General features: G+C 44.1%; 1 protein-coding gene across 1 annotated transcript in view; it reads left to right on the top strand.

The window, feature by feature from the left end:
• The first annotated feature begins 1,283 nt into the window (after positions 1 to 1,283).
• The window catches only part of TMEFF1 (transmembrane protein with EGF like and two follistatin like domains 1), a 127,368-nt gene continuing 102,242 nt past the window's right edge, over positions 1,284 to 26,409 (top strand). The window contains exon 1 of the mRNA XM_054816744.1: positions 1,284 to 1,978. Coding sequence (XP_054672719.1) covers positions 1,729 to 1,978 — 250 coding nt within the window. The 5' untranslated portion in view covers positions 1,284 to 1,728. The remainder of the gene's footprint in view (positions 1,979 to 26,409) is intronic.

Genomic DNA, 26,409 nt, shown 5'->3' with positions numbered 1-26,409 from the left:
TTGCTCCTACAACAGCAAAGTACTACCTTCAAAACACAAGATCTGTGCCAGTCCCATGGCCTGAAGATCAAAAAAAATTTACCTGCTTAGCAGACCAGACTGCACTACACAGATCTGAGCAAGCTTTAAACAACCTGGCCAATATATCTCAGCAGCCTAGTTACAGCAGAACAGGCTCCACGCGAGTTAAGGTACCTCACCTTACCAAGGAGCAGAGGTCTTCTGACGTCTAGCATCACTGCTAGCAAAAGGAGCAAGTAATTACAGAAGAACATTTACCTGGCAGTCAGTGTTGAACTCCATATGCCGAAAGGAAATTGCTCGCCCAGTCTTGGTAATACAGGACTTATGTCTTCATCGCTGTATTTGAAAAAACAACAATCTGACTTTACGTGTCTGACCACGTGCCTACCCAAAGCTTACTGCTGGATTTATGGCCTTATTCTCGACTGCTCTGGTTAACCAACTACTCGAAGGTCTCCTCACACAAGTGCTATACCTTAGAGCAAGCTGATGGCATGCAGCACCAGACAGACCAAGGAAACAGGCAGTTCTTGTTACTGAAAAAGGAATGGTTTGTGCAGTGGATTAAAAAACTTGCATGAAATGTGACAAGTGAGACAGGAAAAATTCTCATTGAATGCAAAGCATTGTCCTGTGTTTTCCCTATGTAAAAATGATAACAGCGCTGTCAATTTACACAGAGCTTTCAGCCACGCAGCAAGATGCCGAGGGTCTGCACTCGAGACACATGCCTGACAGCCCGTACCTGTGCAGTGCTTCTGACCCTCTGAGGTGTCTCCATGTAAGTGACTGGAAAACCCCTAGGTAATAAAAGCATTGTGTTACAAAAGTCACTACCTTCACCATAAACACACTTATTTACTTGGATCGGCACCAATGCTCCTGCCGTACGTGCTGGGCTTCCATTCAGTAAAAATTAAAACCAACCCTTACAATTAATCAATAGCAGAGATGGTCTCTTTGCTTTCTTTCCCATCCCCACTCACCCCAGCTTATTAGTGAATAATAAACCATCTCTTGGGATGACAAACGATATGCCAGTGGCCCTCCTTCCTCGCCGCCCCTTGGGACCCGCTTTCCTTTCATGCACCCATCAGCATTATCCCCGCACGTCTTTCAGCGGTACCGGCCACCGGCCCGGCCCGGTCCGGTCCCCCGCCGCGCCGGGCTCCCCCGTCCCCCCTGTCCCCGCGGGGGCGGCCCCGCCGTGCGGGCGGGCGCTGCCGCCGCCGCCGCTCGCCCTGCTCGCCGAGCGAGGAGAAGCCCCTCACCTCCCCTCCGGTCCCGGGGGAGGGGGCTGCCATCACGTGTGCTTCCTCCCCCTTTTCTCTCTCTCTCTCCCTCTCTCCCTCCTCCTCCTCCTCCTCCTCCCCCTCCGCGGCGGCGGCGGCGGCAGCAGCAGCCGCCTCGGCTCCGCTCCCTTTGTTGCAGGCGGAGCGGCGGCGCTGCCGGGCGCCGCGCACAAAGGAGCGCGGCCGGGGCGAGGCGGCCCCGCCGGCGGCCAGGCGCGGAGGCGGCCGCCGCACCGCCGGGCTGCGGGGACCGCGCTGCACCGCCGGGGCCAGCCCTGCCCGCGGACGGGCAGCGGCGGAGGCGGCGGTAGCGGCGGGTCTGTGCGGCCGCCGCGGCGGGGATGCTGAAGGTGTGCTCCGGAGCGGCGGAGAAAGGACGGTCCCGCCCGGGCGGCGCCGCGGGCTCCGGTTGATGCTGCGGGCCTGCCGCCGCCGCCATCCCGCTGCCGCCGGCGCTGCTCCTCGGCCGCCCCTCGCCATGCTGGGAGAGAGCCCGGCCGCCGCCCGGCCGCTCCTGCGAGCGGGACCCCCCCTGGCGCTGTGCTACACCTCGGCCCTCCTGGTGCTCGCCCTCTCCGCGCTGCCCGCCGGCCGCGCCTCCCACCCCCTGCCCGGCTCCGAGTGCCAGGGCGGCGGCAAGGGGAAAGGCATCAACTGCTCAGGTAATGCCCCGCCGCCTCCCGCGCCCACCCCCGCCCCGCGCCCACCCGTGCGGGCAGCCCACGCGTGCACGTGGGGGGCTGAGCGCGGCCCCCCTGCTCCTGCCGGCCCGGCCCGGCGCGGCGCGGCGCTGCGGGCGGCGGACAACAAAGGACCGGCGCCCGACCCGGCCCCGGGGTGCGGCGGGCCCGCACCCCCACCGGCGGGGAGATCCCCCTCTCCGGGGGCGCGGGGGGGGGGGAGGCGGGTGGAGCCCCCTCTCCGGCGGCTCCCCGCCGCAAGGAAGGAGTTTGCCGCCGTCTCCCGTCTTTTGTTGTTGCCCTCCGCCCTCCCGCCGCGGTGCCAGCAGGTGCGCGCCGGCCGCCCCGGGGGCTGCCCGCAGCCCGCCCCGTCCTCCCCGGCGCTCCGTCCCCGTCCGGCCGCAGACGGAGGGGGAAGAGCCGGGAGGCAGCCGTGAGCGCAACCCCTTACAGCGCTCACACGGGCTGTTTCTTCGGTCTCCGTTCGTGTGTGCAGCCCGGACCCGGGGTAACCTCTCCATCCGTCCTTCTGCCGGTTGCGATGTAGATTCTCTCTGGATGAGGTGCAGACAGCAAAATACTCCGTGATGTGCGCTGAATAAGGTTTTTAGGGATTTTTCCTGTTTTGGTTGCATGACAGGAGAATGCTTTATTATGTCTGCCCATCCTGTGCATAAGTATATGCTGGTATAGTACAGTTGCAATGTAAGAAGAATTGGTTTGGCATGACAGCGGCACGTTTTCTTGTATCTTGAGGGATATGGTGTTTTTAAAGTAGAACAAAGTAAATACATACGATATAAAGTTTACAATTTGTTAGAAGGACTTGTTTTTCTTCTAAAACTAATATTTAGCAAAGGTAATTTATTTTTTTCTCTCTGAAAAATTACTGTGTATGCCTCCTGCTGCTTTTTAAAATGTTCCGTTTATTCCACTGCAAGGATCACCAGCGAGAGCCGCACAAAGTGCCTTCTCCAAGGTGATGAACGTTTCTTGCCCTGTGCTCAGAGCCCCCCGCTCCCATTGTCTTCAGCAGGGTTTGGAAGGCAATTTCCACATTGGAAGGAGCTCTCGGTACCTCCCAGCTTAGGGTCCCCAAACTGTATAACAGCTTTTAAGAAATGGGTGAATGGAATAGTGATCTTTCTCCCAGTTACATTTTATAATACGGATAATGCTGCTAAAGCAGGCTATATCACGTTCGCAGACCGGCAAACTGTGGCAAAATGATTTTGCAATACAATAAATCTAACTGCTGTTTACTCTTGATATGCTCGTTTGTTCTCCATTTTAGCCAGTTTAGACATCTACTGTATTAGTGTGTGGTACCACAATGCTACTGTTTTACTGCTGCCTGACTTTTTCAGTCCGTTTGTATGAATATCATGGTTATTTTTAAAGAGAGGTTAATAGGTTAATGTGTCACTGGCGTTAGCGGCTTACCCATCAGAGACATGTGGGTCATTAGACCATGGCATGTGCATAAATCAGTGAGATTAAATATGGAAGGCTGATGAAATACATGAGGAAGTTTCTAAGATAATGTGGAACACACAGATAACGTTATTTAGAAACCATCACGGAAAGAGGGCTTTCCAACCTGGAATTAGAAAACCATATGCTGTATTGAAGACATTCAGAATGATTCAGTTCTACTAAAAATAGGCAGGAGCAAATATATGTGCTATATATGTACGTATGGCAGACGCTGTTTTTAGTGTAATTACAAAAATATGGAAGGAAAAATTAATTTAAAAAGGCAGTAGTCAGATTCTGCTGTGTGTTAATTGTTTCATGCAGAACTGCAGTGTTTCAGTTCTCAACATTAATTTTGAAAGAACTAATATCAGCACATAATATCTGACCAGATTTTCCCCTCACTTACCTCTGCATAGCTTCATTAACTTTTACTGGATAAGCTACTCCCTGAAAAAGATGAGTTTCCTATATTTACATGTGGGGCCAGATGTCAGCATTAGCACTTTTCTCAGCGGACTGCTACCATGTACATTGCTATTTATACTGAAAGTTAAACTTAAGAACACTATTAATGCTTTTTCTTCAAATATTTGGACTCTCTAAATTACTTTCCATGCTCAGAGAAGCAAAATTCTTCTCTCCTCTGTTATTTTGTTGTTTTAATATTTGCATCAGATTGACCTGCTGCCCTGGAACAGTTTCTTACACTTTTTGGGATGGTTCCTGAGCTTGTAACATTTTATCATCACCAGATTATGTAGCTACCTTTATATTTTGTTAAGTTTTTAGGAAATGCTGAACTCCTCTCCTTTATTCCTCCAGAATATACTGTTTAAGAAAGCGTTTGCTGTAGCAAAAGAACATTGCAAGGTGGAGGACACAGGCAAACAACATGAAAATTAAGATAGCTTTTTCAGCCTTGATTCTGCCTCTTCGACACATGCATTGCAGTTTGGTCTTTTGTTAAATTATGGTAAAATTACATCATCCCTGGCCAACGGAAGAAAGTGAGGGAAAGGCTGTGCATGTGGTCTACCTGGACTTCAGTAAAGCCCTTGACACTCTTTCCCACAGCATTCTGCTGGAGAAACTGGCTGCTCATGGCTTGGACAGGCGTACACTTCTTGGGGTAAAAAACCAGCTGGATGGCCGGGCCCAAAGAGTTGTGGTGAACAGAGTTAAATCCAGCTGGTGGCCGGTCACAAGCGGTGTCCCCCAGGGCTCAGTGCTGGGGCCAGTTCTGTTTAATATCTTTATCAATGATCTGGATGAGGGGATTGAGTGCACTCTCAGTAAGTTCGCAGACAACACCAAGTTGGGCGGGAGTGTTGATCTGCTTGAGGGTAGGAAGGCTCTACAGAGGGGTCCGGACAGGCTGGATCGATGGGCCGAGGCCAGCTGTATGAGGTTTAGTAAGGTTAAGTGTTGAGTCCTGCACTTGGGTCACAACAACCCCAAGCAACGCTACAGGCTTGGGGAAGAGTGGCTGGAAAGATGCTTGGCAGAAAAGGACCTGGGGGTGTTGATGATAACTAGCTGAATGTGAGCCAGCAGTGTGCTCAGGTGGCCAAGAAGGCCAACAGCATCCTGGCTTGTATCAGAAATAGTGCGGCCAGCAGGAGTAGGGAAGTGACCATTCCCCTATACTCGGCACTGCTGAGGCCGCACCTCGAGTACTGTGTCCAGTTTTGGGCCCCTTACTACAAGAAAGACTTTGAGGTGCTGGAGCATGTCCAAAGGAGGGCAACGGAGCTGGTGAATGGTCTAGAGAACAGGTCTTATGAGGAGCAGCTGAGGGAACTGGGGTTGTTTAGCCTGGAGAAAAGGAGGCTCAGGGAGACGTTATCTCTCCTGAAAGGAGGTTGTAGCCAGGTGGGTGTTGGTCTCCCAAGTAACAAGTGATAGGACAAGAGGAAATGGGCTCAAGTTGCACCAGGGGAGGTTTAAATTGAATATTAGGAAAAAATTCTTCACCAAAAGGATTGTCAAACACTGGAACAGACTGCCCAGGGAAGTGGTAGAGTCACCATCCCTGGAGGTATTTAAAAGACGTGTAGATGTGGTGCTTAGGGCCATGGTTGAGTGGTGGACTTGGCAATGCTAGGTTAACAGTTGGACTTGATGATCTTAAAGGTCTTTTCCAACCTAAATGATTCTATGATTCTATATAATCAAGTGATTAGAACAGAAAACAGAATTAAGACATATCTGGAGTTAATTGATGATGTAGACTTGTATGTGTTTGTTCACCTGTCAATCCATACTTTTCTAAGCTAGGAAAACTGAAATAGCCCCATTTTACCCAGAATGGGGTAAAATACAACTTTGTGTTTGTTTCTGGAAAAGACAATCTTAGAGTTGATGTTTTAGAGATGTTATATTATTCCCAGTGTTACCTGTAGTCATCTTATGTAACATTTCTGGTACTCACTGACTGTCCACGAGCACGGCGATGTGATGCTTGCTTCTCTGCTCAAGCTATAATTGTGTCCTTAATAAAGGCTGTGAACTATATGGGATTGTTAAGCATCCCAAGTGTAAAGGTGAGTAGTACATGAGCTCCTAATCTGCCAGTACTCTTGAGACACACGTGGGCATCTTCAGTTTCAGTTTCAGTCCGGTTGAATCTCCGATGTGAGATACGCTCCGGTCACACGCGTGGCAGCCACAGGGGCTGCAATTTGATCATAACTGACCAAATGCTGAGGACTTTGGTGAGAGGTACACAGAATTAACAAGAGAGATTTCTCAGTGCATTGATTTGGATTTGTACGCTTGAGATTTGATTAACAGAGACATGTTTCTGTTGGTAAGCCTTTCAGCTTACTGCTCCTTCATGTGATAAGATATGCTTGTTTGGGATAATTCCACACACCTCCTATGAGTCTCATAGGCCATATGCTGCCCCTGGTTTCTTAAATTCTCTTTGCATGAAGTGACTAAAGACAAAATTGTTTCAAGATACCTGATTGAGGATTGAATGAGGTCAAGGAAAAATTAAGGACACCTTCTCTATCACGGAATTCCTCTTCCGAGAGGTATGAATGCTTTCCTTTTACACAGTCATAACATGTCTGAAATAGTTTGTAGATAAAAGTAGGTGGAAATTACTGTTTAGGGAGAGGGAAAGGGATGGAGGGACAAAGGAAAGTATCCATCCTGTGATAGGGTGATGGCTGAGTGTATGATGGGCTGTTTATTGAGCATGGAAGCACAAGCTGTCAAAAAGCTTGTAAATTTTTAGACAGAACAGCAGAGAAAGCTATAGTGGAGCCATCCTTCACCATATATACATTATCTTAACTTTCAATATGCTTTAGAGAAATGTTTTCTGCCCTGAAATAACTCATGGAGTAAATTAGACAAACAGAGAATGCGGAAACAGTAAAAAAAAATGAAAGGTGAAGCAGAGAACGTGGTAAGCCAACAGGAGTACAACAAGCACAAGCAAAACTCATGTCTTTTGATATTTTAAAATGTGGTAGGATGAGAAAGGAGGGGTAGACATCATCAGTGGGACAAAAGCATCTGAAGGCTGGACAACAAGAGTGGGTCCTGAAGAGGGATGGGAGTGGAAGGTGTCGACTGGTATGTGAGCAGAAGGGAGTAAGGAAGCAGTAGGAGAAAAGATAACACAGCTGAGAGTGGGGGCAGCTCACAGAGGATGGACAAGGGTGGCAAGAACTGGCCACGTCATATGCTTTTGTTTTAAAGCATGCCTTTTTCCCTTCTGTGAACAGAGTTTTAGAGGAAGAAGAGTTGGGAAGGGCAGAGAAAGTGAGTGAGACGAGCAAGAGGACATCCAGTTTAAATGCAGATAAGGCAGGAACATCGAGGAGCATGATCATAAGTCTGTGTAGTATAACGACAAAAGAGAAAAATTACATTAATTATTGATTACTGCACACACTGAAAGAGGGAGCAGTGCATTTAAAGTATGGCTACTGTCACTGTTACTGGAGATGCATGTGGTACCGTAAAGAATTAATACCTCTTTTTGTCTCATCCTTGCTTCTGTCTCCTTTCCACCATCGATGAATGTGGTCTTATTCTGAATTTGCAAGTCTTTTTCCTCAGCATTTCTTGCTGAGGTTGTCCTTCCCCCATATCCTTGATGTGCGGCAGAGGCTGTTCTACTAGGGACTCTGTTTCCGTTACATTGTTAGATGTTATCGAGTCTGTCCTCCAGATCCTGTAGCAGGGATGCCCGTGCTTACTATTGCTGGATACCAGTGCTAGCAGAAGAGACACTGCATGCACATTTCAAAAAAAAAATTATCTGCTCAAGTCTTGTCTCTGTAGCTCTTTGATGTGGTGTATATAACATATTCATACCTGCTGTAATCAAGGACTAGAAATTAAGAACATATCTTCTGCATTCAGTGTGCAGGCTACCAGTGGTGCACTGTGGTTCAGTGCTTGACAGCTTGTGGGAATAGTGGAGAATGGCACAATCTGAGGTCACGGAGGCCAAAATAAAGCAGGGGAGTACTTGGAATACATCGCCTTGGCAGGAAACTGTCTCTGCTCGAACGTTGCCCTTGCCTTTGCTAACTGTGCTTCCTTCCAAAACGGTTTGACAGCGGCAGAATGAGACATTGAGAATTTTAAAAGTGCTAAAAACCTAAATGAACAAGACCACGGTAGGGTTAGAAACACAACATTTGGGGCACAAGCTCTAAATGCCTAAGGAAACGGTTTCCTAGGGAGATGATTGTTGAATCACCTTTGCAAGGGTCTCTTTCTCAGAAGCATATCTAAGACACATCAGCACTGAGGAGATGGCACGCTTTCAAAAATGCTGTCTGTAGTTATTGACAAATTACAGCTTTAGGGCTGAAACCAGGATGAACTGTCACTACTTGAAGGCATATTACCTATTATGTGCGAGCTGTTGTAGCTGAAAAGTTCACCTTTTTCCTTAGGATAAGGCATCTAAAGCTACTTACATCTGGTACATCTACACTGTGAGGTGAAGACTTGAGTTTACAAGTGGGTTGGCCCACATGAGTTTTATGTATGCTCTTTCTCACTCTAGGCTTGCGTGTTGTCTGAAACGCGGGTCCAGGCTGTCCCCGCTGTGACGGGGAAGAGCTGAACAGAAGTGTGCAGCTCCCTTGGCCCTGCCTGTGCCTGATCCACGTGGCAGATGTGGACACGGATTTGGGAGGATATAATCCTCAGGTACTGCCAGTCTCTGCAGCTCGGCCTTGGTTTGTGCTTGGGCTCAGTGGGGTCTCTGTGAACCAGAACCAGATGTGGCCTCAAGACTGGCTTTCATCCGTGCTTATCTGCTGGTGCAGACATATCCTTTGTGGGTTTTGTGAAGATTAAGCGGGTGAGGGATTTTTTTTTTTGGTATATCATTCTAAGGTACACAAGGCCAAAACAAATTGTGCTGAAGGTATGAAGCCACGTTGGCAAGAATGTAAAGGCAGGGGATGGAAGAGATGTACAGGTTTACGTAAATTAGCCTAACTATTTTCAGAAATACACATCTTTTTTATGTTTACATAGATAAACTTGATCTGAAATGGTATATGGGACTAGAATAATTGTTTATTTTATCTAAGATACTGTGACTTATGTTCCCATAAATGAATTATAACAGTCCAGCCAAATAAACTGTGATATGTATTTGTGCCAATTGAACTTCTGAAGTAAATGATCTAGACTCAGTCAGGTTACATATCCCTTTGAGAAACTATCATAAGGCATGAATATAAATCAGCTATAAGTAAAAAGTAAAAACAATGATTAAAAAGAGAAATAAAAACTCAGACAGTAACATGCATATATTTGTTTCCCTTTAGTGTAATTACCTAGACATTATATGTCCTTGCAGTACAGATTGTTGTGCTGATTAAAGAGCCAAAAGGTAATTAAAGTAGCATTGAAAGTGTCAGAATAGCAGAAAATCATCTCATAACAGGTGTCACTCTGTCATTGTCACTAGTGGGAACCGGTAGTGCGATGGAGCAATAGAGGCTTGACTGAAGGGACTGCATTAAATCAAATTTCTTTATCATTTTTTGAAAAGGGAAAAAGAGGAACTATGTTTATTGTGGAAAATATTGCTAAGAAAACATTACTTTTTACCAAGACCTCTCTGATAATTCCTGTTAAAGAGAGAATAAGTCTGGCCCTTTTCTTGCTATTGATGTAAGGATAAGCATTTTGTACTTAAAACCCACTGGTTTTCCTCTAGACTTGACAGTAGACTGGATAAAGGAGAGAGTTAATATTTACTTGGACTTGAAAAAAAAGAAGCTGTGGTCAAGGTCGTTGAGTAGAGAAGTATGAAAGCAGAGAATCCCACAGATATTGACAGGAGGCTTGATTTACCCTTTTCCTGTAAAGAGATTATCACATTCCACCATTGATTTGTCAACTGAAAGTGCTTGTTACTTTTCCAGCCTGTGGTCAGACTTTGGCAAGTGTCCACAAAGCAGGTAGTGGCAGTAGTTCCCAGAATAACAGCAGCTGTAACATTTGGGGAAGAAAAAAATGCTGAGCACCAGGTACGTTGAAAAAGGACCTATTTTTCTGACTCTAGACTACTGCTCATCCTTCTTGATAAATCCCTACAGACGCAGTGGAATGAAAATGGAGATAGAGAACATGTTGGCATATTGGAGGTGAAAGCCTGTCTTCTTCTAAGCAGTCTGTAATATTCAGTACAGCTGAAGACGAAGGAAGTTCCTTATAAATTATTCTTAAAAAAATCATTCTATCCCAAGAATAGCTTTAGATAATAAGAAAATAATAATTAAATAATGTGCTGTAAACTAAGTAGTCCTCTCTAATTGCTTTAGTTTATCCTTAGATCATCTTGAAATTCTAACAATTTAGAAATATGGAGAAATACAGGAAGAAAAAGAGTGTGAGAGGGTGGAGTTGTATTTTGTGGAGCTCCTAAGTGTGTAGAGAAGGGCTTGTTTGACTAAATCAATCCATAGTAAATTTTATTTTATGAAACCATTTCTTGGCAAAATGGGTCTTCTTTGTGTGATATTTTTCTTCCAGAAAAGGATAAGAAGAGACAGACAAAATCTGGTTAGGAGTGAGTTCAGCAATCAAAATTGTGATCTGATGAAATTAAAGTTTGCTGGAGAACCTTAAATCTGTCCCTTTGTCTTGATGAACAGCTAAAATGTATCTTAGTTCTAATTTAGTTCACAGATGGCTTTAAGGGGATCTGAGAGCAGAATTATTTCACCTCGTATTATTAGATAGATATCTAGTGATGCCATTAGTTGTTTAAATATTTGGGATTTATGGGTCATATGCTCTTCAATTTGTTTGTTTGTTTGTTTCTTTTTAAAAAGAAAAAATATCAGGTCATTTTTTTTCTCTTAAAGATTTTTACCAGGGAACCTTTGTCTTCTTTGGAGTGGGGGGCAAGATGCCAGTGGAGCTCTTTGCTAGAAGAGTGCCTAGAAGACTTATGTTCTTGCTACTCAGCTACATCTCCAGACCTGGCTGGGTGTGGGCTGGGAGACTGACGAGGCTCTGCACGCATTTGCATATATATTGCTGATGTGAATTTCTCTGTTTAAGACAGCAATTTAATGTTACACTGATAGCAATGTTCATTTTTTTTAAGTTGCTCTAAAACTGCCTCATTGGTCATAGCGTGGTTTGGGAGGAGGCGGTGTTTGACTCGCAAATCGGGATTTATTTTAGGATAATTTAAATTCTCATTATAGTAGACAATTCCTAAGGACTGAAAAGACAGGGTTTTTCTGATAATAGATTATGTGTTACAGCAACAGTGTTTAAAGGATCTGGTTCAAAATAAAATTAAATCCTTGTAATACCTCTCTTTTGACTTAGTATTGTAAAAATAAATTCAGTTGCAATTACAGTCTTGAAAAACCCACATTATGTAACCATGTCCAAGCTGGCAGGATCCTCATCCACGCTTCAAAAATAGTGTTAATTAAGATCAGCAGGAAAACATGTGAAAATGAAAGAGAAGAAAATCAGAAACAAGACAGAACTGTCAGTAATTTTTCTGAAGGGACCTGGCTTCTCTTGGGTAGCTGCCGGCTTCTCCCCTAGCCCGTTTCTACCAGGCTGAGACCTCGCTGTGCTCCTATATGTCTTAAATAGGTGCAAAACTCTTTGTGCTTTTGTAAGACGCATAGAGCATCCCGTGGGGTGCAGCTGGAGAAGAGGACAGGTATGATGTTCTTGACAAAGAGACAAAAGGGTGTTCAGGACATGAAATGTTTCTTCTCAGGTCCTGGTCCGGAGGCCAAAACCTCCTGAAGTCTGGCTCTGCCTGGCTGTGAAGCCTCCGTAGGCAGCCTCGTTCCAGCTGCCTGGCTTGCTGGCAGGCAACAGCCGGGTTCCTCAAGGAAAGGCCCTGGGGCATCTCCTCTGCCTCACACCAACCTCATGGGATCAATGTGGGAGCAGATGGGGTGAATGGGGGCGGCCGGGTGAGCCAGAGAGGTGGATCTGTGCAAACTCCAGTTAATCTGCCCTCAGTCACCATAATGAGTTCGAGATGAACATGAAATGCTCAATTTTAGGAGCTCCAGTTGCTTTACCCCAGATCCAGCCCTGATTATTTCCCAGACTGGCACATTTCCACCCAGCTTCAGGAGTTTGACACTTTACAGTGTTCACCCACTGCTGACCAAAAAATCCTGCTTAAATCGGTCTCAGTTACTAACTCACGTGAGTGCTGCATATGATGATGGAAGAAGAAACACAGAGCCCCCAATGAAATCATCCTGTCACATCTACTTGCATATGACTGTAGAAAACCTATAAATGCACATATTTCAGCAGTGGGTGAAAAAGTACTCAGTTGCTTAAACCTGAAGCATGCAGAGGAGTTTGTTTTACCTTACAAGAGTTTTACTTGCTGTCCTATTCAGAGACTGTTTCACATGCAGTTTCATGTATGACTACCAAGAATGAGTGATTAGGTAAGCATCATTTGCAGAAGTCGCTAACTTTCCTCTAAAATTTTAAACCGAACAAGAATCTTCACAAAAGCAGCATAAAAGCTTGAGATATGGGCTAGGTGAAGGTGCCAGTGCATATGCAGAAAATGCCCCAAATAGTCTAGGCATCCAAAATGAGTGAGTGCTTTGGAAAATGTAAGTTTTAATCCTTAAGGATGTCCATAAAACATAAGACCAAGATATAAAGTCTTTAGCTTGGTGATGGAGACAGCTCAAACAGAGTTTTCAACGGGTATTTCCATAGAAAGTTTGATAAAAATTTGTGGCTGGAAAGCAGCTTGCCGCTCTAAAACTCAGGGAAGCATTGATCTAATTAAATGTTTACATTTTGCTAATTAGTATTGACTCTGTGGGCTGCCTTTATCTGATCCCTCTGGGAGAGGCAGAGGTCAGTGTGTTCTGACGAATGGGTTCTCCGGGGCTGAGCAGAGGAGCAAAAAATCCTTAGAAAGGCTAAAGAAAGGTCTCCCCCCTCAAAGTGATACCGCCATGTGCAGTGATAGGCAGATGAGCTGTTACATTCCTAAAGCACCGGGTGGGTCTCTCCAGCAGCTTTTCCTTCATCCTCCACCTCTCCCCGAAGTTTACCCAGGCAATTCTGTGAGGCAGAGTTCCTTTTCCCTGTCTTGATTGGAAGTATAATTTAATGGAAGTATCATTTCAAGGTCATAAAAGTGAAAATCAAGTAGGCAGGCTCCTGTTGAGGTGGCAGAAATTTTTTCTCGTATAAAACATGGGTTGAGAAGGCAATTTATTTCATTGTATTTCTTCTTTGTTTAAGTGCAAAGTATGTCCTTTTCTTTGCTTCCGTGGATGTTTACACCTACAAAGAATGTCTTTGTGAAAATAGTTATATGTGTCTGAAATGTGCAAAATGGGTTCTGAGCTGTAGGAAATACTCTTTTTCACATCAGAAACTAGTGGTTATGGTAAGGATGAAACAAAAAAATTGGCTAGAAAATTTGAAGAACAGCTGCCTAATTTTTTTTAATTTTTTTTTTTTTAAGTGAGAAATTTATCATTATCTCGATGCTCTTTGTTACAACCTCTGTCTGTAATATAGAAGAGTTATCCAGGTGAGAGAACACAACCTCCACATTTGCAAGTGATATTCGTGCTGCCGGCTGAGCAAACAAAGAGCATCACTGGAACCAGACTCCGAATTTGAGTGTTTTGGGTGATTTATCTACCAGATGGTAAATGCAGTCCAATGTAAAAAATTAGTCTGGGAGCAGGGAATCAATCATCCAGCACACTGATCAGCAAAGGGATTTGGGTGTTATAGCAGAAAAATTAATGAGCTGGCAATCCACTGCAGAGCAGCATTAAAACAAAAAGATACTACACTGTAATAAAAGACTCCTCACCCAGAAGACAAAAGAGATGAACATACTGCTTTATTAGACACTTGATAAACCTAATCTAAAGCAGTGTATTAGATACCAAAACCCTAATATTATTCAAACATAATGATTAAAAAGTTCAGTATCAAAATCTGGAAATCAGACTTCATTTAGGAAAGTGAAGTTTTTCATGGTTTTCACATTTGTTTTCCAAATACATAGGCTCTTCTGTCATAGGAATTACTTATTAGTATTCTATATGATAGTAATAGGTATTTCTGTGCTATTTAAAGTCACAGTACAGTGCATTCAGAATTACCTAATGAAAGACTATAAGCTACCAATACTAGCTTTATGCCATAATTATATCTTTCTATAAAAATCTTGAAAATGTGTCCCTAGCCTCTTTCAGTTCCTCAGGCTACAAGAGATCAGAATAGCTTCACCACCAAAAGCTCTTCATGACTTTTCTCTCTTTTCCATGGGAAACCATTGAGTCTCCATCTAGAAAAGACTAAGAAAAGGTGGCTTCTGTGCTCAGTTTCCCCTTTTTAAGTTGATGATGAAGATGATGATGATGATGATGATTATTCTAAGGATTAGGTGCAAGTTAGGCTCTTTGGGAAATGACACTATGTACAGGCTGCTTCTGCGGGTAGGAAGGGCAGCAGCAGGGTCTGGCCATGCTGGTGTGGGGCCACTTGGCACAGGTGGAACATCTGTCTGTGGGTCCCCTCTCAAGCCTGAGGCATCAAAGTACTTCTGTGACTGCAGGCAGCTGAAAGGAGGAGGTTGGAAATTAGCTCTTTTCTACTGTGGAAAGCTGTGCGTGTCCTCTGTGAGTAACTGCTTTTTTTTCTGAAAACAGCCAAGGAGATAGGAAACCTTAACGCCATACTGTCCTCCAATTTTGGCCTTTTCTTGTTAGGTTTGTTTTTTTTCTTGCGGGTGGGGGTTGGTACATTGGTGAAGAGCTAGCGAAGCACGCAGGAAAAATCTCCAGTATCCCTGTACATCATGCAAATGTAATCCCCAAATGGTCTTTCACTTAGTAGTTCCCGCTTGAGTTTTGGGGGGTTTTGTGTTTGGTTTTGGTTTGGGTTTTTTTGTTTTAAATAATTCCTGGAGAAAGATTTCTACAAGCACGGAGGAAAGGAGCTGACAGTCTGACTACCTAAACAGTAGAGTGAAGTCCACTACCTAAGGAGTTTTTCCAGAAGCATTAACCACTGCTTAAAATCAACAAGAGCTCCTAGATCATGGTCCCTGTGAAAAACAGATTTGTCTATGTACAGAGTAAGCAGTAAGAACTTGCAAATATTGGTCTCGTACAGCTCTACAGATTAGGGGTGTAGAAACAATGATTTTCCATAGACTTGCAGGAGCTGCAGCCAAGCCTGTACCTAAGTGATGGACTCGATTGCCTACATTTCTCCGAGCCACAAAGACATGTTTGCCTTAAAATTATGCAAAGCATGTAAACGTAGTTTCTGATGCTGTGCTGGATTATACTTACATGGTGCTGATCAAATTCAGCCTGAGTGTAAACAGGAACTGTAACTCAGTCAAGTGTTTGTATATCTCAGGGCTAAAATTGGCCTTTTATTTCATTTCAGTTGTATGGGTGTGAGACAAAGGGCAAAGATTTAGTCATGTGCATGTTTACATGTAGGTTGGTTGTTGTGGGGTTTTTTCCCCTGCTATATTTATATGAAGATTTTTTCGCTGGCTATATTTTTTCTGCCATTTTGGATGTGCACAACACTGTTAAAGATGGCTGACCAAGGCGGTGGCCTGAGGGTGCCTGTGGCCCTGCATTCAAACAGAAAATGCGGATTAACTTCAGATTGGCAGCGACGCAAGGTCTATCAGTGCCACAGCAGCAAGATGATTCAGAGCTGGGGTGATAACGCGGCTGTGATCCTGGTCTTGTGCCCCCTCCCCACCCTGTCCCCCCAGCCAGACTGTCTGTAGCGGGGCGGGGAGAAGGTACCTTGCTCACTCGGCCACATGTTGGAGGACGCCTGGCAAAGTCAAGAGGTCATTTGCAGTGTCTGGGCGAGGGCAAAATGAGAGCCAGCACGTCAAAGTTCCTTGATTCTCCGCTGAACACCAGGTAATAACAGCTAATTTATGGCAATTAGGAAGTCTCCCTCAAGAGCTGTAAGCTGATGCCGGGCGTATTTTGGCAGAATATCTGCTAGCTGTGCTCCTCGGCCCCGGGAACCGCAGGGAAGGCGACTCATGAGCTGGCTAATCCGCCATTACATTTGCCGAGGGAATCCCCAGCGGGCAACCGTGAATAATTTCCACCTGCTTCGTACTGCGTGAGTGGCACGATGGGAATGGGGAGATGGATGAATGTATCGAAGGAGAGGTGTCCTCCTGTTCATCCTTTAAATAAGGCTTGTTTCTTAGTCCAAAATGCTGGGCATTGCAGGTCGAGCGGCTTTGTCAGTGTGGCGGGCTGCAGAGATGCCATCAGCTCCGAGGAGGCTGGAGTTCATCAGTTCTCTGCAAACCTGGCGGCTTGACCAGCCCTGCGACAGCCATCGCTGTAAGAGACGATGAGGCAGGAGACCATGCCTTGCTGTACGGATCCCGCCCTGTAGCCCTACTATAAACTCTCGGCCCCCGAAAATCTTTTCAAGGCTGGCGAAGGGGGTTAGCGGGAGCTTTGGGAATTGTATTTCTGCTTGTGTTTCAGTAAGGATAAACGAGCAGGCAGAGAGGAATTATTAGCTATAGATTTAGCTGACAAGAATGCGTACGGGAGAAAAACATATTTCAGTAAGCTGAGCTACTCCTCGGCAGTGATTTGTTTTTTGGAAGCGTAATATAGTTGTTAAAGTTTGAAAGGAATGGAGCTGGTGGTTCAGGTCCTTCCTGGTTTCTGTAACTTACTGGTATTACCAGAATTCATTAAGAAACCTAAATGATCAACTGGGGGCTTGTTCATTTGTTTTCTCCCCGTGACTTTTATGTGGCTGGTTATTTTGTTACTTTTCCAGGGGTTTTGTGACTGTTTAATTATGGTTTTCAAAACTAGCCCTAAATAGCATAGTGTATGGGTGTTTGGAGGAGAGAGTTTATGCAAACCTAATTATGCTCCAGCACCATTCATACTGCTTATGTTTCAGGGATATTACCCAAGAGTTAATTTATTTCCTTTCTCTGTATACAAAATAGGAATTTAATGCTATTTTTACAAAGGTATGTGTATCATAAGGATGCATCGCAATGAAGTTTTAATTTATAGATCTGTTAAAGGATTTTAATGAGACTGAACTGCAAGAGGAAACTGAGTTTTCTGTATTAATTTGGAAGCTACCAGATTTAACTGTTACATTTTAATCTCTTACATGGAAAATACTCTCTTGCTGGAATTAGCTTCTATATAATATTCTGAAAAAAACCCAGGTACTTATTCTTTCTTTTGAAATCAGTAACTACTTAAGATATTTTCATAAATTCTTGATTTTAATGTAGACTGGCAGGGTCTGTGGGGACACAGAGGTATGATTCCCTCTAATTAAGTTTTGAAGTGTATCCCTGTTGTTTCCTTCTTGAAAATGTCTGTAGCTTTAGAACATTCCGTGCTGGCACTAAAATCTTTCAGACCACAAATATTGTAACAGCCTTTAATTTTTTTTTTTGTTGGATAACTCACCTTTTTGAGTAAGTTGATGCTTCATTTACTATATGTAGTTAAGTTCTGTAACTTACTTAGAAATAGGGATTTCTTTCTGTGCTTTTAAATAGAAAGGTTATATTCCCACAAAAGAGCTTGTCATACGCGCTGTCAGGCTGACAGTCTGTCATCCACACGGCTGGAAGAGATCTCCTGTGGCATTGAGCCTCCTCGGTCACTATTTCTGCACTCAAACCTACTCCTCAGAATCACCCAGTTCTTTCTGACGCCACTACATAGTATTTGCTTAACTGTATCTTACCAATGGAATTTAAAACTTTGTTTAAAAAGCTTAATATGCAGCTTATATTAAAAAAAAAAGAAATAGAATAAAGAGAATAGACATTAGGGACATTATTGTAAATATCCTTACAATAATATTGCTCTTACAACTTCTGTGTTCAGAAATTTCCCACCTCAGGAAGATAACCAGTAACTTTTTGGAATATGTTTTCAAAGATCTCTAAAACTTACACATAGATCAGACTAGCCTGAAAACTGCTTTACACTTTTTTTGTGTTAATTAGACTTTAAGTTTGGGTGAAAACTTGGATATTAGGTAAATAGTGGATTAGGATACTTAGATTTTTTAAATAGAACTTGATATATTCAATGAACAGCTTCCACTGCTGTGAATTATTGCATCCCGCTTGAATGGCTTTGAGAAAAAAAGCATCCAGACAATGAGATATGCCCAATTAGTGAACACGTCTGGAAAATCTGATTTGAGCAACTTGTCTAGCATTGCACAAGGACATAAAAATTACATTTGCTCGAATAACATTAATTCAGGAATCTTCTTGTTTCCGCATACTTGATTTGCTCTCTTATTATGGCTTTGCTTAACATAAGTTCTTTTGAAAGAAAAAAAAACAAAAGAGGTTTATCTGTTACATGCCACCACAAACGGCTAGGGAAAATACAGACATTTCATATGATGGACTGATTTTTAAGTGGCTGTGAGAAAGGTTAAAACCATTATATCCTGGTGGAGACCTCTCACTTGAATTAATGGCATAATGGGTACCACTGAAAGTAGTTCTCTGTCAACCAGCCACCTGGAAAACAGACACGGAATTTTTCTGTATACTTACTAGAAAGCAAAGACCAAGCAACCTTGGGCTCTCTGTCCAGGCCTGGGTTCCCATGTTTTCCAGTGGTTGTTTTTTCACCATCCTTTCCTCTTCCACTCTGTGGTCCCTCTCCTCTGGCTTTCCTCATGGTCTCCTTTCCACCTCTGCTCTACCTGCCACCTCTCTTTCCTTCATAGTCAGTTCTCAGCTTTGTACTCGGGCCGTTTTCTGCTCTCGGGCAAGGAGACAACCGAGACCATACAAATGTGACATGGATGACAAATATACAAGTCTGCCAGCCCTGATTTTTGGTGCTGAAGCCACAGCTCATCTGGGACACCACAAAGAAGGAGCGCATGGAAGGGGGAGCCTGTGACCTATTTTGCTGGTGGCATATAACAGATAAACCTCTTTTAGCAGCTTAAAATTTCAGGTGGATTTGGATGTATTTTCACATTGCAGAATACAATGGTCTGTGCCTTGGAAATCGTACCTCCTTTAGTGAACCTTATATCTAAGCTCCTGCATGTGAATGTGGAAAAGATCAAACAACTTAATGGTACAAATTGCAAAAAAAGACGAAACACCGTATATGCCCCAACTTCATTCTTAAAAACTACGCAGCTGGAAATTTTCTTTGAAAACAATAAGGCTGTGTGCTATAAGCAACTTAAAACATGATTTTATACAGAGAAACTGTCCGAGCAGCCAGGGATCAAGTTAGGAAAGCCAAAGCCCGGATAGAAATTAGTCTGGCCAGGGATGTCAAGGACAACAAGAAAAGCTTCTATAGGCATGTTAGTGAGAAAAGGAGGACGAGGGAAAATGTGGGTCCCCTCTGGAATGAAATGGGTGACCTGGTTACCCAGGATATGGAGAAGGCTGAGGTACTCAACGACTTCTTTGCCTCAGTCTTCACTGGCAAATGCTTGAGCCACACTGCCCAGGTCGCAGAAGGCAGGGACTGGGAGAATGCAGAACCGCCCACTGTAGGAGAAGATCAGGTTCAAGAATATCTAAGGAACCTGAAGGTGCACTAGTCCATGGGACCTGATGAGATGCATCCACAGGTCCTGAGGGAACTGACGGATGAAGTGGCTAAGCCATTATCCATCATATTTGAGAAGTCCTGGCAGTCTGGCAAAGTTCCTGCCGACTGGAAGAGGGGGAACATAACCTCCATTTTTAAGAAGGGTAAAAAGGAAGACCCAGGGAACTACAGGCTGGTCAGTCTCACCTCCATGCCTGGCAAGATCATGGAGCAGACCCTCCTGGAGACTATGGTCAGGCACATGGAGGATAAGGAGGTGACTGGTGACAGCCAACATGGCTTCACTAAGGGCAAATCGTGCCTGACAAATTTGGTGGCCTTCTGTGATGGGGTTACAGCGTTGGTGGATAAGGGAAGGGCAGCTGACGTCATCTACCTGGACTTGTGCAAGGCATTTGACACTGTCCTGCATGACATCCTTGTCTCTAAATTGGAGAGTTATGGATTTGATGGATGGACCACTCAGTGGATAAGGAATTGGCTGGATGGTCGCACTGAAAGAGTTGTGGTCAACGGCTCAATGTCCAAGTGGAGAACGGTGATGAGTGGCATTCCTCAGGGGCTGGTACTGGGACTGGCACTGTTTAACATCTTTGTCGGCGACATGGACAATGGGATTGAGTGCACCCTCAGCAAGTTTGCCGACGACACCAAGCTGCGTGGCGTGGTTGACATGCTGGAGGAAAGGGATGCCATCCAGGGGGACCTTGACAGGCTTGAGAGGTGGGTCCGTGCGAACTGCATGAAGTTCAACAAGGCCAAGTGCAAGGTCCTGCATGTGTGTTGGCGCAATCCCAAGCAAGACTATTGGCTGGGCAAGGAATGGATTGAAAGCAGCCCCGAGGAGAAGGACTTGGGGGTATTGATTGACGAGAAGCTCAACATGAGCCAGCAGTGTGCGCTTGCAGCCCAGAAAGCCAACCGTGTCCTGGGCTGCATCAAAAGAGGTGTGACCAGCAGGTCCAGGGAGGTGATCCTGCCCCTCTACTCGGCTCTGCTGAGACCCCACCTGGAGTACTGCATCCAGCTCTGGGGGCCCCAGTACAGGAGAGACATGGAGCTGTTGGAGAGAGTCCAGAGGAGGGCCACGAAGCTGATGAGAGGGCTGGAGCACCTCTCCTATGAGGACAGGCTGAGAGAGTTGGGCTTTTCCTGGAGAAGAGAAGGCTCCGGGGAGATCTAATTGCAGCTTTCCAGTACCTAAAGGGGGCCTACAGGAAAGATGGTGAGAGACTGTTTATCAGGGAGTGTAGTGACAGGACAAGGGGTAATGGGTTTAAGCTGAAGGAGGGTCGATTTAGATTAGATGTTAGAAAGAAATTCTTCCCTGTAAGGGTGGTGAGGCACTGGAACAGGTTGCCCAGAGAGGCTGTGGATGCCCCATCCCTGGAAGTGTTCAAGGCCAGGTTGGATGGGGCTTTGGGCAATGTGGTCTAGTGGAGGGTGTCCCTACCCATGGCAGGGGGGTTGGAACTAGATGATCTTTAAGGTCCCTTCCAACCCAAACCATTCTATGATTCTATGATCTTATAATGGAAAATGTTATAGAACGTTAACTAAAAACACAGTTTGCAGCTCTGTGTAGTATTGCAACTTTGGAGTTAGCAAGTTGCATTAAAATCAAAGAACTCCGCGTGTGCTCAACGAGCTGTTCAGAAGTTAGAAAATGCCAACAGTTTGGACTATCAGACTCACTTTCTCAAATAAGTCAAATACCCTCATTTTCATGGGGATGTTTCGCAGATGCCCTCACAACTTTGCCTACAGAAACTGTGTACAGGTTTTTCTTCCAGGCTCAGTAAACCTGCCTATTTCTTGTTACGGAAAGGAAAATAATACAAGTATAACCAGCATTTATGCTATTTATCTCATAGAAAAATCAGCTGAATAATATTGTTAGATAACACTGGAAAACACTTTTGCAGAGCAGGAAGGGAAAGTGATAGGGTGTGGTTTTGGGGAGGGGGTTGGCTTTTGTTTTGGTTTTTAAATGTGACAGAAATCCCAATTTAAAATATGGTTTTATGAGCCAAAGTATTGAGAATTGACCTTGCCCAGGGTTTCGCCCTCCTGCTCCTGGCTGTGTATTCCACCACGGACCTTGTCCTACCTTAGCCTTCAATGCACCCCTCTCTCAATGGGGTCACCTCGCCAAAACGTGGCAGAACAGCAATGCAGCAAAAAGTGGGTATTTTCTTTTCTCAGTGTTATTGCTGGCTTATTGACTGTTGTGACAAGTGCCCGATGTGACAAGGCCATGAGGCGGAGAGCAGGGAGAGATAAGGAGGAGATGTGAGACCTCATCCTGGTGGGCACCAGCGAGCTGCCTGGAAAACCGTGCCCTTGCTGCACCTGGGGAAGGTCCTGTCATGGGGACTCCTGCCAGCGCTTTGCTGCCCGGCCAGCGGAGTAGCGTAAACTCCAGAAGTTAACCGAATAGAAAGATAAAGTCTTTAAGAAAAAATTTGTACTTCTTTGCTTGGCTAGTGAGGCCATATATGTATTTTACATATGGAATGACTTTTGAATGAGATGTTGGTATTTCTCCGTGAACACGCATCACATATTCAGACTTACAGGTCTCCTGGCTTGGACAGACTCGCTACAGCCATAAATACATCCTAGGCCATAGATTTTCGTCACAACACTGAAATAATGAATTTCAGTATTTCTCTTTCTGCATAATGGGCAGAAATGTTGTGGAGTAAAGATCTGATCTTTCTGAAAATGGGGAGGAGCAGTGTGTAGGGGTGTGCAATCTGATTGCCAAAGAAATTTCCTGCAGATTTTCAGTGCAACTGAAGTCTGACAGACAGAAACGGTTTGTTCCCTTTTTCTTACATAGTATAGAAGCTCTGTGTATGATTCATTTTCTTGTTTAATTTGCCTTGTTCTTCATGTTACACTTCACTAAATATATTTACTTTTATTTCTGCTGTTCCACATGACAGAATTTATCTGCAAAAAGCGAATTTAAACTGCAAGAAAGGTTTTATAGACAGAGACCGTGGCAAAACATAAGGTAGGAATGTTAAGCACTGTCTTCCCTGAAATCGAGGAGCAATTAAACTTTTTATTCTACTAAAGAACTTGAAACCTGTAAAGTAATATGGTAGCATAATGGGAAGTGGCTCTTAATGAGCTTATGCAGTTATTGCAAATTAAAAGCAGTTGCATGTTTGGCTAACAAAATACTGGGGAATACATTATCATTAAATGTTGGTGATAATGCAGTCACAACAATAGGCAATATACGTAAGACTCACAGAGCTATTAAATTTACTGTATCTTCTTTGAGAAGCAAAAACAAGCAAAGAAAACAAGACACAGCTGTAGGATTAAACCAAAAAAGCATGGTAGCTAACAAAAAAGAGCAATCACATTCACCTTGAATGGCAAAACCAAAACAACCCTAGACAAAACAAAACAAAACATAAACCTTCTATCTCAGAGGAATCCTCTTTTTCAGAGTTAGTGTCTCTGGAAACATGCTTGGTGGGAGATTTTAATCACCTAATCAAACAAGTAATAGAAACATTAATGATTTCTAGCCTGCTCAAACTCTGTGTCTCTCGGGGTCTGCTTCATCACCTGAACTTACAGGACCTGCATCTGCCAGCTTGGCTCATGAACCCAAGAAAAAATAGGCTATTTCTGAGAGAGCTCAACACTGTGTAAAATATACAGGGTTTTTTCCCTTGTGTTTATGGAAGCAGCTTTCCCAGGCACTTGGACAGTAGGGAAGCTGAGGACACAGTGGCTGTACCGTCCTTCTACTCCTGCCCCTCCCTGCAACCTGGCATTACCTACGAGCTTGTCAATGGTGTCTTCTGCCTCAGCACAGCCATGGGTGAAGATATTCAAGGGTATGTGTCCCTGGTGTACACTGCTTGTTACTGGCTAGCAATGTGGTCAAGCCATTGACCACTACCCTTTGAGCCTGCCAGTCCAGCCAATTTGCAGCTGATTTGTCTGTCCCACCTGTATTTCCTTTGCTTGGAAAGGAAACTGCTGTGGGGGATAGTGTCAGAAGTCTGAATATATTTTACCTCTACTGCTCTCCCTCAGACACTTCTTTCATGGAAGAGAGTGAGCTTGGTCAAGCATGATTTGCCCTTGAAAAATCCATGATGACTACTCCTGGTAGTCTTCTTTTCTCTTTGGAGATGGATTATGAGAGGACTCTCTCCAGGGTACTTTCCAGGGGCTGAGGAAAGGCTGACCCGTTGATGGTTCCCTGGGTCCTCTTCCTTGCCCTCCCTAAAGATGGAAATAATGTTAGCCTTTTCCTGGTCATCAGGGATCATCCCCTATGACCTTGATTTTTCACAGGTGATTGACAACAGCCTCACAATCACATCAGTCAACTCTGTCAGATCCTTGGGTGAAACCTATCTAGGTTGATGGATCTGAACATACCCAGTTTCTCCAAGTAGTCTCTAACCTATTGCTACTTTGCTGTTGGCTGGTTGTCTGTTTTCTGAATGGGGTTGATACTTGCTGGGACTCGCGAGCAGGCTTTGTCTACAAAGACTTGTAATAAAGGACACCGAGTGCTTCAGCCTCTTCTTTGATGCCTGTTGCTTGTCTCTTCCCCATCCATCTACAGACTCACGTTTTTCCTGAACTTCCTCTTGTAAATAGCATTCTGGTAGAATTGTTTCTTTTTAACCTTAATGTCCCTTGCTAGCTCCAGCAGGGCTTTTGCCTTCCTGTTTTTGTGCCGGAGAGCTCAGGCAATGCTTTCATTTTCCTCCTCCTGCCTATCTTTATTTACACTTGTGTGCTCCCTTTGTGTAGTTCATTAGGACTCTTCTTCTCAGCCAAGCGGGCGCTCTGCCAGAAAGGTGAACTCAAGACAGGGAATAGTCGGAGCCATATAAAGGTGTACTTGTGAAAAATACAGCCTCTGAATGACTTTTCTAAAGGAGATAGATTTAGGCCGATGAGGGCAAGGACTTTAAAATAAGACGTAGTGGTGTCCCTGTTTGTCCAGGAAGAGGATGTTGATTGTAAGGAGATCAAGGGTGGGTGAAATGCCAGAGCGTTCATCCCGATTTTGATTAAATTTTTCACTTCATGCTAAACTTTATGTTACTGAAGCCACATTGCTGCTGAGATAGTTGTATGCAATTCACTGTGTAGAGTCAAAAGTGGATGGGACAGCAGGAAAGTAAGGAAAGCAGAGAGCTTTCTGAAGAAATGGAAAAGTTGTGTCTGCCTGTGTAGGAGGAATCTGCTGAAGGTTAGTGTGTAAGGGGACTTAGAGAGGGTAGTTGGCTGGATGTCAGAAAAGGTGTGGCAGGATGGCAGGTGAGGAAAGTTATTCCTCAAAGAAGAGGAAATTGAAGATTAAAAGATCAGAAGGAAGAGTTCATTAAGTCTGGGTCAAGTGGCTGAGACTGGCTACAACATGCAAGAAGGGTAAGTCTTCAGTCAGAAGTGAATCGAGATTAAAATTGCTTGAGTTGAAGGCAAATATAAAAACAGAAGGAATAGTAAAAATTGGATTTTGAGGCATCAGCTTGGAAAGAAAGAGCAAAAGTCTTGCTGGCCTCAAAAAAGGAGAAAGCACAAGCCCACGGGGTGAGAGCAGGAACCCTTCCTAGCTGTTGGGGAGCACAACTGGATTGTCATGAGAGCAGAAGCTCTGGGTGGCTGTGAGGCAGGATGCGCTCAGGGGGGCACGGCGGTGGGGGCATGGGAGGAGAGGTCATGGGCAGCCGCCAGGGTGTTGGAGAAGCAACTGGAGAAAGGGTGTTGAAAGAGGCAGAAGAGAGTAATGGATGGTATTGCATCTAGCTGGGGAACTGGATAAGTGGGGGGAAAAGTAAATTAAGAGGAAAAAGAAATGTGTTGAAGATTCCTGAAAAAAATCCTCCTACACTAGAAGGCAGGAGAGGAGAAATCTAATTTCTTTCTTCGTTTTCTGTCTGTCTTTAAACAAAAACCCAGAAAAACAAACCTTCCCCCTGCTAGTGTATCTTTATCTAAATCCTTTTATCTGTTATTGTGGTTTCAAGTTATAAATATAAATATATATATATATTCTCTGTTTAACAGACCTTGAGGAAAAATGACAGATTAAACCCCTAATCCTGAAAATACACACGTGCTTAATTCTACAGTCATATACTTATGTTCTTAACTGGTTTGTTAGATCAGAGCTGGAGTGCTCAACTGCTTTAAATATTGAAAATGAAGATGCTTTCAAAAGGATTTAATATCGTTTCAGACTTAACAACTTTGGATATTAGATCAAGAATACTTTAAAAAACCCACCCTGAAAGACACACATAATTTTTAATTTGCTATGGTATCTTTGTACAACAGTAAATTCCATATATTTAGAACTCATGAGCTTTTCAAAGCTGAAGTTACTTATTGGTGCCATTGAAAATCTTCTAATTAATTTCAGAAAAATGTATGTTCAAATCCAAAATTAAATTAAGACACATATGATGCCAGACCTAATCCGCAATGACTGGATCAAGTCTTTAAATTAAAACTGGCTAGGTATTTTTCTGGTTTGGAATCAGAAATATGGAACATGCACAAGCTGGTTTTTGTCTTTATCATTCATACCTAATTAATTCAAAACATTGGATTAATAATTTTTAATTGAGATTTTTCATTGGAACATTTAGTTGTGGTGTCTAGTTAAAAAGAATTAAATTACATTGTCAGGATTTTCTGAGCATACTCTGATTTTATTCTTAGAGTTCCATATTAAAATGAATGAGATTGATATGACAGAAGTTTGTAAACTCATTTAGAGGCCATTCTATTAAAAAT

The sequence above is a fragment of the Grus americana genome, chromosome 2 (assembly GCF_028858705.1).
Source record: "Grus americana isolate bGruAme1 chromosome 2, bGruAme1.mat, whole genome shotgun sequence".
In the NCBI taxonomy this organism is placed as follows: domain Eukaryota; kingdom Metazoa; phylum Chordata; class Aves; order Gruiformes; family Gruidae; genus Grus; species Grus americana.
This window is presented reverse-complemented; position numbering and strand designations above follow the sequence as displayed.